The 12629-nt window shown below is 43.1% G+C and overlaps 1 protein-coding gene across 3 annotated transcripts in view; it reads left to right on the top strand.

Annotated features, from left to right (window-relative positions):
- The window catches only part of SLC25A26 (solute carrier family 25 member 26), an 85477-nt gene that overhangs the window by 56604 nt on the left and 16244 nt on the right, over window positions 1–12629 (top strand). For 2 of the 3 annotated variants that reach the window (XM_032121344.1, XM_032121342.1), the window contains exons 6-7: window positions 534–578; window positions 11646–11715. In XM_032121344.1, the coding sequence (XP_031977235.1) occupies window positions 534–578; window positions 11646–11715 (115 nt within the window). The remainder of the gene's footprint in view (window positions 1–533; window positions 579–11645; window positions 11716–12629) is intronic. The other variant, XM_032121343.1, reaches the window with a different exon arrangement.

Raw genomic sequence — 12629 nt, 5'->3', positions numbered from 1 at the left:
GTGGTAGCTCCTCACAACCTGCTTTTAATTCTCAAGGGAGCCTGTTCATGGGAGATCACGGGAGATGTCCAGGAACGTTTTTGCAGCTGATGCCCAACTGCAGAGCCCTGGTTGCAGCACAACAGCTCAGCATCTGTGAGGGTCTGCACTGCTGAAGATGTTTTTTTGCCAAGCTGTGTTCCTGGCCTTGGGAACGTGTTTCTTGAACCATCCTTATGGCTTTCTTGGCTGACTGTCAAACCAAGAATGTCCCTGCACTAGATCACGCTGCTTATTGCTCTTCTAGGCCACCCTGGTAACAATACATTAACCTCTCAGCAGGGAATGTGATAAACAAAGTAAAACTGCTTTAGTGAAACCAGTCATTTAATGGCAGCATACATAAAGTGTCCGTAAAGATTTGTAAGTGTAATAAGCTGCAGTTCACTGAGGGAACAATAACTGTTCCTAATTTAGCCAGTTGAGGAACATGCCAACCCAATTTGCTTTTGTAACATTATGTTGGTTTTTTTTTTCTTTTCCCACCTCTCCAGATTCCTTTCTCTCTGGTACAGTTTCCCCTCTGGGAGTCCTTAAAGGTAAGTTCTCTTTAGTGATGGAAATGTAAGTTACACATTTTGCAAAGGTTTTCCATGGTAACTTATCTAACTCGATTATTTTGATTATGGGTGTGTCCAAGAATCAGTAATTATGTGCCAGCCTACCTGTGCATGTGAAGATCATTTGCCTGAATATCTGAAAAACAGCAGGAATATCTAACCACTGATCTGTGGCATGCAGGCTAGATTTTACTCACAGCTTGCCAGAAATCTTATCTTCGGCTCGAACTTTTTTTACTGCTTAAAAAGAGTGGGAACCACCTTGTGTTGTGTGATTTCTTTTTTTTATTTATTTTAACTTTTTTTAGTGTTTTGGTCTTCATGGTAAAAGGAAATTGCGAATGAGAAAACTGTTTCAGCCTGGGTTTTGTGAACATCACTGAAAAGCTATTTTGATTGGCTGCATGTACTTTATTTTAAAATCATTTAAAGAAGGTGTCAATAGATGATGTTTTAACAGTGCAGTTGTTTGGAATGATATGCTGTTCTCCCACCAGCAGCTGGTTGCTCTGTTTACCATGGTCAGAGTCACGATCCAGATTTTTGAGTGGACAGTTGGATTTGAAGACATGTAATTTCTCCATCCCTCTCTGTTTCTTTGAACTCACTGCAAAAGATGAAAGGAAGGGTTTTTCAAGTGCTTGAAGGTCATAGGGTGGAAGCACAAAGAATTATTGCAGATCATTAAAAGCACTGTAGCAAAATATCTTTATAAAAGAGGAGCTGGAGAGAGAAACTTTCTTCTTGGTAGGAGTGCTGGACTTCTGAGCAAGCTCGTCATGGAGACCCAAACTGGGTCCTTGTATGTTGAATTGGGACAACAGTTTGTCCTCTTGCTGTGTGTCTGTATCTGGGGCTGTTTGGGGGGGACAAGTCCACAGTGTGAATGTTTGCATGTAGAGGCTTCAGGGAGTTCGAAATAAAGGTGAGTCCACAGGCAGGAGGAGAAGGAAAATCATCAAGAGCTTTTGCAGAACTGAGCTGTGTTCTTGGAGGATTCTGTAGGTACTTCATGAGCTCAGCCTGCTGTGGGGTCTGGGTGTCATCCCACTGCACAGGGGAGCTTGGGCTGCCTTATTAGGAATCTGTTTCCCTGCCAGTGTCCAGGAATGGCTTTCTGTAAACTCTTCAGCAGTGGTACTGGCCCAACCTGCTAATGGTTAGTGCAGCAGCCGTGTTTGGGAGCAAGAGGTGGCAGTGCTTAAAGGGAAAAAGTGCAGTGTTCGTGCCAAAACCACATAAACCAGAAACATTGTGTAGCTGTTTTCAGAATGTAAAGTTGTTTTAACTAATGTCCACGTAGCTGTGACAGTAAAATGTATTGTTTGCATTACAGGCTTTAAAGAAGACAGTTTGAATTTAGCTAACTGCAGGAGTGAGTCACTCAGAATGAGGCATCATGTTTAATCTAAAGAGGTCAGTGCAGATCCGAAGAGAAACAAAACTTGTGTCAGTTTGTTCCACAAACCTGTTGCATTATATTCTTCTGATGTGGAGTCAAGAGTAGAGAACTGCAAAAATCAGTCTGGCATACTCAGTCACTTTGGCTCAGCACAGGGAGAGAGAGCTTAGGGTTTGTCATATCAAAGCCAGGCAGTGAAAGCAGAATACATTTTGTTTATCTGAGTGAAGCTCTTAAAAAATTGCCCTGACAGTACAACAAAGGACAAAAATCATTATGGTCCCATCAAGAGGATGGATGTGGCCAATAGCATCACTGGGAGTGTGGTTGAGGATGTAGGGCTCCTCACGGGTGCATGAAGGGAGCATGAACAGACAGTAATTACACAGAAATAGAAATGCAAAGGACAAGAGAAAAATGGCACGAAGCCTGAACAGAAAAGAGTTATTGAGATGATGCCTGAGGGACTATTCTGCACTGTATTAATTGGATTACTTGAGAAAGTAACTGTGGGAGCAGTTGTGTCTGATGTGTGTGGGCCATCTCACTGAGGAGAACAGAACAAGTGCTGTGGCTGTGTCATTTTTAAAACCATTAGTACGAAGTTACATAAGCTGATGGAAGATAGACTCAGTCTTATGATTCCCTGAACAAGCTAATCACCATAAAAATGAGGAAAATCTTTCCACTGTGAAAGGACAGTTAGAGAGGCACATGGAAGAAGGAGTTTCCTTTTCCTTCAGATATGGCTGACTGCAGCCAGCAGCAGGGTGTTAAGCTTAAAGAAGCCTAATAAAGGCTTGTCATAGGTAGCAAATTGTGTGTTTCTATATCCCATTTTCTCTATGTGCTTTACTCCGAGCTGCTCTGGTTATTCCTTATGCGTTAGTCACAGAGTTTACATGCACAGTTTTCTCCTGTCTGTGAATGTGCACCAGCTGTTTCCTGTGAGAGCAAACTTGCATGCCATGCACTAAACCATATTAAAAGAAGAGGGAGCATTGTATAGATTACTGAACTATAAGGTTACGTTGGCTGTGGGTGCTGGCAAAGGGAGGATTGCAGTAATTAGCAAGAAACAGATACTGCTTCAAGTACAAGTCTTACTGATAGTGACCCAGGTGAATACACAATTTAGGAACAGGTAATAGACTCCTTTCTTAGTTCACAATGGCTCAAGAAACAACAGTAAAGTAATTATGGTGCTTTTAATTAAAAATAAAGTCTTTTTAAAAAAATATTTAGGTAGCATCCACTGCTATAAGGTGTGCTTAATGTCCTTTCTCTTCTCAGTTCTCCATTTTTCTCAATTTTTAAAAATTTTGTTTGAGGCACAGATTATTGCTATAAACCAAAAGAGAGAAGGAAACTGTGCTATGGTGTATCAGATTTCAGGACCTTGTAATTCCAACCAGGGTGGGGTAGTATAGCTCTTTTCTGTCTCTTTAGTCCAAGTCTTGCAGGTAAAACAAATTTGAATTCTTCTCAGAGTTCAGGGAAAGAAGGGAACGTGTTACAAATTTTATTCACTTTGTGCTACACCAACCCTCAGAAGAGCACCGTGATTGAATATTACTGTGACAGTTTCATCAAGTTTACATTCTTTTGTGTGGGGTTAATGCTTCTGATCCCATCTCAAAACCAGGTGGCCCTGAAGAAAGGCAACAGAGCATAGATGTAGTGTGCTTCCCAAATACCAGCCAAGCACAGAGCCTTCCATATTAGTTCAGGTTTTGGAATTAATGTTGTAAGATCCAGTCCCCTTGTTTGCTGCCATGGAATTTCCAGGGTGCCTCAGTAACTTGCTTTGGAAATACTATATGTGTGTTCTCCACTGTGGGAATTTCACATTGTGGGCTGTGTATTTGGCATGGAATTGTTGTGGGTTACACGGAGCCTGGTGCAGCTCCTGCTTTCACCCTGCTGCCAGGGCTGTGCAGTCTCTGCTCAGATGACTGTGGCCTCGTGGAGCCCATGCCTGCTGTCTTAACTTTCATTCTCTTCTGTTCAGACATTTTATTCAGTGCTTGTAATCATCATATCCGAGTTCCTACCAGCAGCACATAAGTGATTTATCATAAGTTTCATGTTTTAATCCATAATTCTTTTCTTTTAGAACTGAGAAAAAAGACAACTTTCATTTCTGCTGGGAGGGGGGGGCATTACAGAAATACAGGGCATCAGGTGGGGTTTTTTTCAGTAAAATAGCATTTTAAAACCCTACAGAAAATCAAGATCCTCTGGTAGGTTTGAGTCCAGAAACATTTTGTCAAAAATGCCTGTTTCTTAAGACTCAGTGGAAATGGTCAGATGCCGTGGAGAACAGTGCTGTGTGTAAGATAAACCCTTCTCAGGTGAAACAAGACTCAGTCCTCTTGGGTTTTATATTTCTGCATGTTGGCTGCACTTCAGAGCCTCTGAGAATTACTCAAATGCAGCTGTACAGGGAGAATGGTCTCTTTATAGACCAAATGTATTGTATGTCTGGAGAAAAGGCTTTGGTAGGCAGCGAGGAGGGAAGGAGCAGGCGGGACAGGAGGACATAGGCCTCAAATGAGTTGACTTAAAAACAAGGAGGTTTTTGTTTATTTAGTTGGTGGATTTTTTTGAGGAAAACAAACCTACTGTCCTGGGAACCTTTTGTCTTTTTCATTAGACAGGTCTGACTCTTTAAGATCAGACACTTGGACATTGCTAAGACTACGGAACATCAGGGTCAGCCAGCCCTGCCCCTACAAACCCAACCTCCCTGGGAGGGCTGGCACAGACTGTGCTGCTCCACTGGCCCAGGAGCTTCAAAGAAAGATAAAAATCTTCAACTGACCATGCTCAAGGTGATGTCTGACCCTTCTGGCACTCAGTGGGACCAGGATTTCCCTCTTTGTCTCAGTGCTGAGCAAAATTTAGAACTCTTAGACTTCCTGCAGATCTAGTGAGCCCACAATTTTTTATCACTGGTTTTAGCAATAAAATAATTTTCTCAAACCTGTAGGTCTCACAGTATAACAGGTGTTATACAAAAAGAGAATGGGGAGAGTCCAGCCATTCCCCTGTGAGGCTGAGCAGGATCAGAGAATTGGCTGGGTCAGAACAGGAGTTCCATGGGTTGGTTCTAAGCTAGTTTCTGCCCACACAATAGAGAGCAGGTTTGGGGTTGGACTTAAGTCCTTTGTTTTCTGTTCAGGTGCAGCTGTAACCATAGGCACAAGGCACTTGTGTTGAGGGGCATGTGCTGGTGCACTGAACTATAGATCTAGAGGACAATAGCACATGTGCTCATTTGCTTGGTTCTCTTGGTTCCCCCCTCCAGAGAGCTCAACTTCTGGGGGCTGGTATAGGCAGTATAGGGTGTGAACTGATTTTAGGGTCAGCTCAGCCTTGCTCTTGGTCATCAGTGAAGATAGATTTTGAGATATATCTTGAAACTTGCTGTGCAAAGACTGCTTGATGGCTTTCTGTGGAGAGTGAAGACTCCAACCTTGGTTGAAGTTCATTGCACCTGATTTTTAAAGTTAATAAGAAGGAAAAGTTTACAGAATACTTCTGCCCAGGCAGGTGGGGTTCTCAGCAATAATATGTGTTTATAACTCCACCATTGAATCAATAAACCACATGCTATTTCCCTCCTAAAATTTACAGTCAGATCTGTTGCTGCTTAACAGGGCAAGTAGAAAATAGAGGCATGCAGCCAAACTAGGCCTTGAATGGCTCTTTCCCTGCTCTACAGGTAGGTGACTGTTTTCCTTTTTTCCTGGAGAAGTCTAGTATTTCTTTCCTCTGTGCTCAGCTGCATGTAAGTCAAGAGTAAATGAAACCCAGGCCCAGCTTTAAAGCCATTTCCTTGCAGGCAGTGTAGTAAGTGTTCTACCATGCCTCGCTCCCTCTTTGAGTAACAGTTGGGCTGATTTTGGGATTAAGTCCTAATGGTTAAATAACACTGTCTGCCATTTGCTTAGGTGCTGAATCAGGAAAACAGCTTTGCACGGGGCGTTTGGGGGCGGGATGTAACGTGTCCATGCCATGAGCAGAGCGGCTGCATTTTTCTCACAAAGGAACAATGCACCCAACAGCTGTTGAGCAAACAGCCCTGGCTTTATTGCTGCCACAATAAGTGTCATTCACGCTGTCCTGGGGCACAGCCCAAGGAATGCTGCACACCATCTGCACCAAAGGGAGAGAAACAAATGCAACCCTTGCTCACAGCACTGCAGGCACGTTTGGGAAAAGTCAGATGGCCTTGGATCATCAATGCAGCATTTAAACAGACCAGAGGAAAGCAGGCTTACACAGTCCATAGATACAGAGCCAGATTGTGATGCTCTTGGTCATGCCCAGGCCACAAGAGGTTCTCTAGAAGTTGCTGAGCTTGCCAATGACATCTGGGGATGTTTGAATATCAAAGAGTTTATTTGGACACTTGTTATTTGCTGAAGAATCTTAGCAGATTTATGTAATCCTTCCATGTAATTTATTCACACACACCTATGAAGCACAGATCTATTAGGCAGTAGCAGTGCAGGTACTCAAGGAAAACCCTGCTGGCTTTGAAGTGATTTTTTAGAAGTGCTTTTTCCCTCCCTGTATGTCCCTTTGTGCCACGGAAACTGGGTGTAGCTGTTCTGCCTTGCCATGGGAACGCTGTTTCGAAGAACATTTCCTTTTAACCAGGCTTTTAGCACATCCATTTTGATTTACATCCAAATGGGTCACAGACATCAATGCAGTATTATATGGGCAGAAAAAGGGAATGAAATGCTTTTAACATGAAAAATACGCTCTTGCATATAGGCCAACTTTTGTTCTCTTTCAATTTATCTAGGATTTGGGTGGGTTTAATTCTAGGACTGAATTCAGTACTGGCGTAAGTGAGCACAACTCCATTAGTGCAAATGGAGTCTCAGCATTTATGTCAACAGTGAACTTAGATCATTGAATTTTTCCCATGTTTGGGCTTGCATGTTTCCTGCAAGATAATATACACATGTACTTGCCCATATGCTGCACATATGCACATAAAAATCCACTGAGGAGGACTTTTGGTTCTTTGTTCCGTGTTGACTTTATGTATAGAAACTGCAATCAACTTGTGAATTTTTTGCTTCTCCTGTAGCTAATGTGCCATGCATCTGTAAGGGTCAGCCATGCAGAATGCCACGTTGTGAGTAAAATCCCTAGTAGGAAAGGCAAACATGAAAATTGCTTTTCTTTCCTCAGTCTGCAGGACCGCACATGCACACAGATCCATGTGATTAATTTGTACTGATTTTTTTCTCCCCCGTTATCATGAAGTTGAACACTGTTGTGAACAGAGGGGTACATAGAGATACTATAGATACTTATCATTGGAGTGAATTGTAATATTTATTCAGCTGCAGGCCTCAAGTATAGTGTATGCCACGAGTTCTGGCTTGAAGAATAGCAAGGCCATGGCAGAGATGTCTCATTCTCTGTGATGCTTCCTGCAGCGTTGGCGGTGTTGGGCTGGTCATCAGGTTTGAGAGAAGTGTGAGTATTGCATTTTCCTGGATTACCAAAGCTTAGATGTCCTGAATATAGACCATGACCTGGCTGCGTTGAGAACACAAAGCTGACAGCTGATTTTTGCCACAAACTTTTACTACAAATGCGTGGCAAAGGTGACAGGCATGCACAGGTAAGAGTTGTGTGCACTGGTCAAAGGTTATTGGCCATCTGGAGGCCAGGTGTCCTCAGCACTCTGAGGAGTCCACGTTTGTGGGCACCAAATACTTACCCGCAGTATTTAAAAGCAGGGGGATGTATTTGCTGCCCACAAACATGGACAAAAGGAAAAAAGTAGTATTTTCGTTTTTTGTTTTTAGATTGAATGGCCTTTGGTATATCCTGAGAGTGACTTTTCCAATGCTCCCTCTGCTCAAAAAAATAGGGTGTCCTTTTTTTCTCAGTATCAAAAGAGCTAAATAATGTTTGTGGTGAGAATTAGGGGACACTGGCCTATGGAGCAGTAAGAAATGGGATCGCTAGGAAGAAAAATAGGGTTCTGCCCACGAATAAAACTTGACCCTTCTCTGTGAACATTATCCCTGTGAATAATTGGAAATATGCAGTCAGGCTTCCCGCTGTGTCCCATCCCCTGAGGCCACACCCGCTGTATTGCTTTACATGGTGTAGCAATGCACAGCGAGATTTACATATATATCACAGAAAAGTGTTTACAAAAAAAATTAACATGTGATTGAGCTGGGAAGCTGCAGAGGGCCCCAACTGTATGAGTTTCCATGCGCTTCAGCCAGAAGATTTATTTCCAATTTGTTATTCATAAGGGAAGAGAGAGAGAGAGATTGGGATGGGGTCCTTTGAAGTAGAAAACAAAGTCTTCTATTCAGCCTTCCGCTTAATAGAATACACATGACACAGGCTTGGCATGGCGGCCGCTTTCATGTAATGTGCTCCTTGTCATTTTGCTTTCCTAGGCTGCGAATGCTAGTGAGAATGGGTATTGCCCTGGAAAAGTCAGGTTATCCTCTGCAGCCTTCTGCAGCAGGAGCACAGTGTGAGCAGGTAGAAGGCTTTTTGGTGATGGTGGTGGGGAACCCAAGCTGAGCCAACTGCTGCAGTCGTGTTGCTCATAATTCCTGGATTGTGTTTTATGTTGCAGGAGCATGTGGAGAGAGAGCAGTGTCGTTGGGGCTTCTGCAGGCATTACATGGGCACTTCTGCCCTTTTTTGGAGCCTCTGAGCTGCCCCCCTTGGGCTCTGAGCTCTGCCTGACCTGAGCTCTTGCTATTATCCTCTCAAGTGGAAGGCTCTTCTGCTTCTGTGCAGCATCTAGGATGGCAGAGTGTGCTCTAAGCACTGTATCACTGCAGTAACCAGCAATTTTGTTTAAAGTCAGTGTTTTGGGGAGATCTGTATATGGATCCTATGTTTCTTTCCAGGAACAAGGCCCTGGTTTTATAGTAATCTAAAAACCTCTAACAGCTTCTGTGCATTGCCCTGTTTTAATGGTATTTAAACCCACTCAAAGGGTGAGTGTTTTTGAACAACTTACAGGCCTGACTTACCACAAAGCCCTGTCAATTAGTTGGTCCACGGGCTATGAGAGAAAACGTGTGTTACCTCCAGCACATCATCCTGGCCCACAGCATCGTGTGGTTAGAAAGAATTTGGACCGGAGTCCTGCTGGTCCTCTTGGCCCTGTGACACTTGTTCCTCTTGACTTCCTCCAGGATCATGTCCTCATGCCGTGCTTCCCTCTTGCTCTTCTGCATGTTCAGGTTTGGAGCTCTGGGTGAATCACCGAAATTGGAGATGGAAAGAAACACATGAAGTCATCTCATCTTGCCCTTGCCAGCGCAGGATTATTCCCCACAGTACAGTCTTGAGTGCCTTCTCCAATCTATTTTTAAATGACTCAAAGGAGAGGGCTTTCCTCTCCTCCCTGGGGAGGCTGGCTCTGCGCTTCAGTAGACCTCACTGTTGGGGAATTTGCTTCCTGTTCTCCAGCCTCAATTCTCCTTTTCCCTAATTCAATTGAACTGTTGCTGGCTCCACCCTTTTAAACCATTTTCCATATTGCATGACTGTTGCAAATACCTGTTGTCAATTTGCAGGCATAATGGATGGGAATTCATCACCGTTTGCCTTGCTTGGCAGAGGCTCTTTGTGCAGAGCTGCACTAGGAAGCCAGGCTTTATCAGAAACTAGATTTTAGAGCTACATGCCAAGAAATCAGAATGACCTTTTCCCTCTTCTTTGGACAATGACATTAACGTAAAACCCCATCATGACTGAGAATATGCTGGGCTTCTGGCAAAGCCATGAACGTCTGAATTAATGGGCTGGTTTTCCTCTTAGTCCTTCAACAGCTCTTCCACAGTGCATTTTTACATGGCAGCAGTAACTGTTCTGGGTTCGCGGGTTTAGCTGTAGATGTACAGATGTTTGGAGAATGTTTAATTAAAAAATACAGTAATTCTGTTTTTATCAAAAGAAAGCTGTGGCTCCAGCAGCTCAGTTTCTGAACCCTGACTTTCAATTCAAGGTTTCTTAAGCACCTGAAGTGTTTTGCAAATGGGTGCTGAAAGTGGGATTTATGCTTTGACAACACCCAGATACTCTGGAAGGTAGTTTGTCTAAGAGAGTGTGTGTCCTTCTTCCATCAGGACTGAGTTGCAAGAGAACTGTGTGTCCAAAGACTGTAAGTTATTCCAGAAAAGCATATTATGGTTTTGAAGAATTATGAATCTCTATTTATTTATTTATGAGATGAAAATCAGTTTCTGCTGTGGGTGACGGCAGAATAGCAGCCCATACCGAAAACACCAGGAAAAGAATGGCTAGCATTAAAGAGGCTGGAACCCCTTCAGTGCTTTCGTACAGCAGAGCTGCAGCTATTTAGCTGTGGCAGGGTACCAAACAACATTGTGGCTGGCCATTGTTGCTTGAACAGTTTGATTTTTAAAACATTCAACTGAAATATAACCACCAGCCAAGTTGGAAGAAGCGAGTCACAAGGACAGCATGTTAAATGAAGAGTCAGCAAACAAGAGAAGGGTTCTCCTGCTCTAGCAGGAAGTGGCTGCACTGCAGACCAGGAGCCCAAGAGCAGTATCTCAGCCTAGCACGGCTATCCAGTTGCTTTTAAGAAAATTTTATAGTACAGAAGTAACATGTCTTTAAAAAGTAGAATGGCACAGCTATAAAATAAAATTGCTGATTTCTCTGTGGTGGGCCTCAGAAGGGCCGTGGATCCCATCCCTTTTTGCTCAGTACTGATCCTCACATCATAAACCAGAAACCTCTCCTCCAGACAGCTTCCAGTGTGAAGTGTTTCAGGAGATGGGAAAGGGGTGATGGAGCAGGGTGAAGGAGGAGAGAACACAGTGACTGTAGCTGCCACGGTAAACCCCTCCCAGCAGACTGGTCTTTGCTGCTGGTACTGACCAGGCTCATCAAATAGTGTGACGTGACTTGAGAGGTGTTTTTGGAAGGCACTGTTTAGTTGGGGCTTTAAATGTGTGTGTTTAAACGCTGCTGTGAGTTAATGGATGGGAGCAGGGTGTGTGGGAGCCATGGAGAGGAGGGTGTGTGGTCCCTAATGACGCCAAGTGAAAAACAGAGACACACCTGCTTTGGGATATAATGGGAGTGAGAAGAGTAATTTCTTAATGATGGGGGTTTTTGGGCAGTGTGAGGGGAAGGGTTGGTTTAAGAAATGTAGGGGAGCAAACAGGACTTGTATCTGGTGGTAGTGGAAGCTGTTCATTTTAAATGGGAGCCTTGGGTACATCGAGGCTGAGCTGATACTGGTTCTTGCATGCCACTCTCCTGCTCAGTGTTTTGCTTTGTGCTGTTTTATCTGCCAAAAAGAAAATAAATTCACAAAATATTTGCAAAGTTGCATGGCCACAGGCTTAAATACATACATATGAATTCCCTGAAAGCAATTTGCTTCAAGCCCTCCTCAGTTCCAGACGTCTTTCTCACTCCATCTGCTTGTTCAAATACACAAGTTCCTTGGGAAAAATCACTTATTACATCACTCAAAAATGCCACAAAAATAGCTTTTCTCTTAAGTTCCCATCCTCAGAGTTAACTCACATGGGGATCAGATAGATTCAAGCATTTAATAACTTTTTATTTTCCTTTCTCTTTAAACACAGGATCTCTGGTCATGGAAGCAGGGTCACGTGGTGGATTCTTGGCAGACAGCAGTCTGTGGAGCTTTTGCAGGTGCAAAGGATTACATGTTATACTGGGAAAGACGAAAGAAGAAAGGGAAAAATGTGCAAATCTATTAAGTATAGCAGAACAACATTCCTTTGTAATTCAAGTTTGTTTAGAAGAAAACGGATCCAGTTGTTTGGAAATACGAAAGTCAGCAAAGGAAAGAGAAGAAGAAAAAAAAAAACTCAACTAGGGTGTCTGTTTGAAAGACAACCAATTTGTTTTTGACAAATTTCTGTTATTTAAAAACTGTGGCCCTGTCAGTCAGGCTTTGTGATTATTTCAAAGTTGATTTGTAAAATCCTCATCCAGGAGAAACCTTGCTTGGGTGGGGGTTTGTGCAGCTGTTCGCTCTGAGCACTTCCCCAGGGGCTGAAGTGATTGCAGAGGCCGTGATTCACCATTCCTGTGACAGCTCTGACAGCCACATAGATTAACTAGAGGCAGGAGAGCAGAGGGCCAGCACTGCTCAGCCTGGAGGCAATACCTTCTTCAGCAAAAAAACCCAGAGGATGAAACATCTGGGCAATCTCCAGACACTACAACAAGAATAAAGAGTGGCAGAATACAATACTGCACTATTTATTACCAAACAAGCCAGAAGGTAATTGAATTTTTCAGTAGTCTTCTTGCTTGATTTTAGCCTACTGTACTTGTTCCCAAAAAACAAAAAGAGGGGAAAAAAATCAATTAATGACTCATCAGTATAGCTGACAAGTTTGAGGGAGGAGAGATTCAACTGTCTTAATAGAAAAAACAGATTAATAGTAAAGGGATGGATAGCCAGAGCTTTTTCCCCACGGAGCTAAAATACATGTTGAGATTCCAAACCAGTAAGAGAATATGTGGAAAAAATAAATCCTGTTTAAAGAGAAATTATAGCATTTCTTGAAAAAGAGGTTATCAAAAGCAAAGCTTGT

This window comes from Corvus moneduloides, chromosome 11 (genome assembly GCF_009650955.1).
Source record: "Corvus moneduloides isolate bCorMon1 chromosome 11, bCorMon1.pri, whole genome shotgun sequence".
Taxonomy (NCBI): Eukaryota; Metazoa; Chordata; class Aves; order Passeriformes; family Corvidae; genus Corvus; species Corvus moneduloides.
Note: the sequence above shows the minus strand (reverse complement) of the source record. Positions and strands in the feature narration are given on the sequence as shown.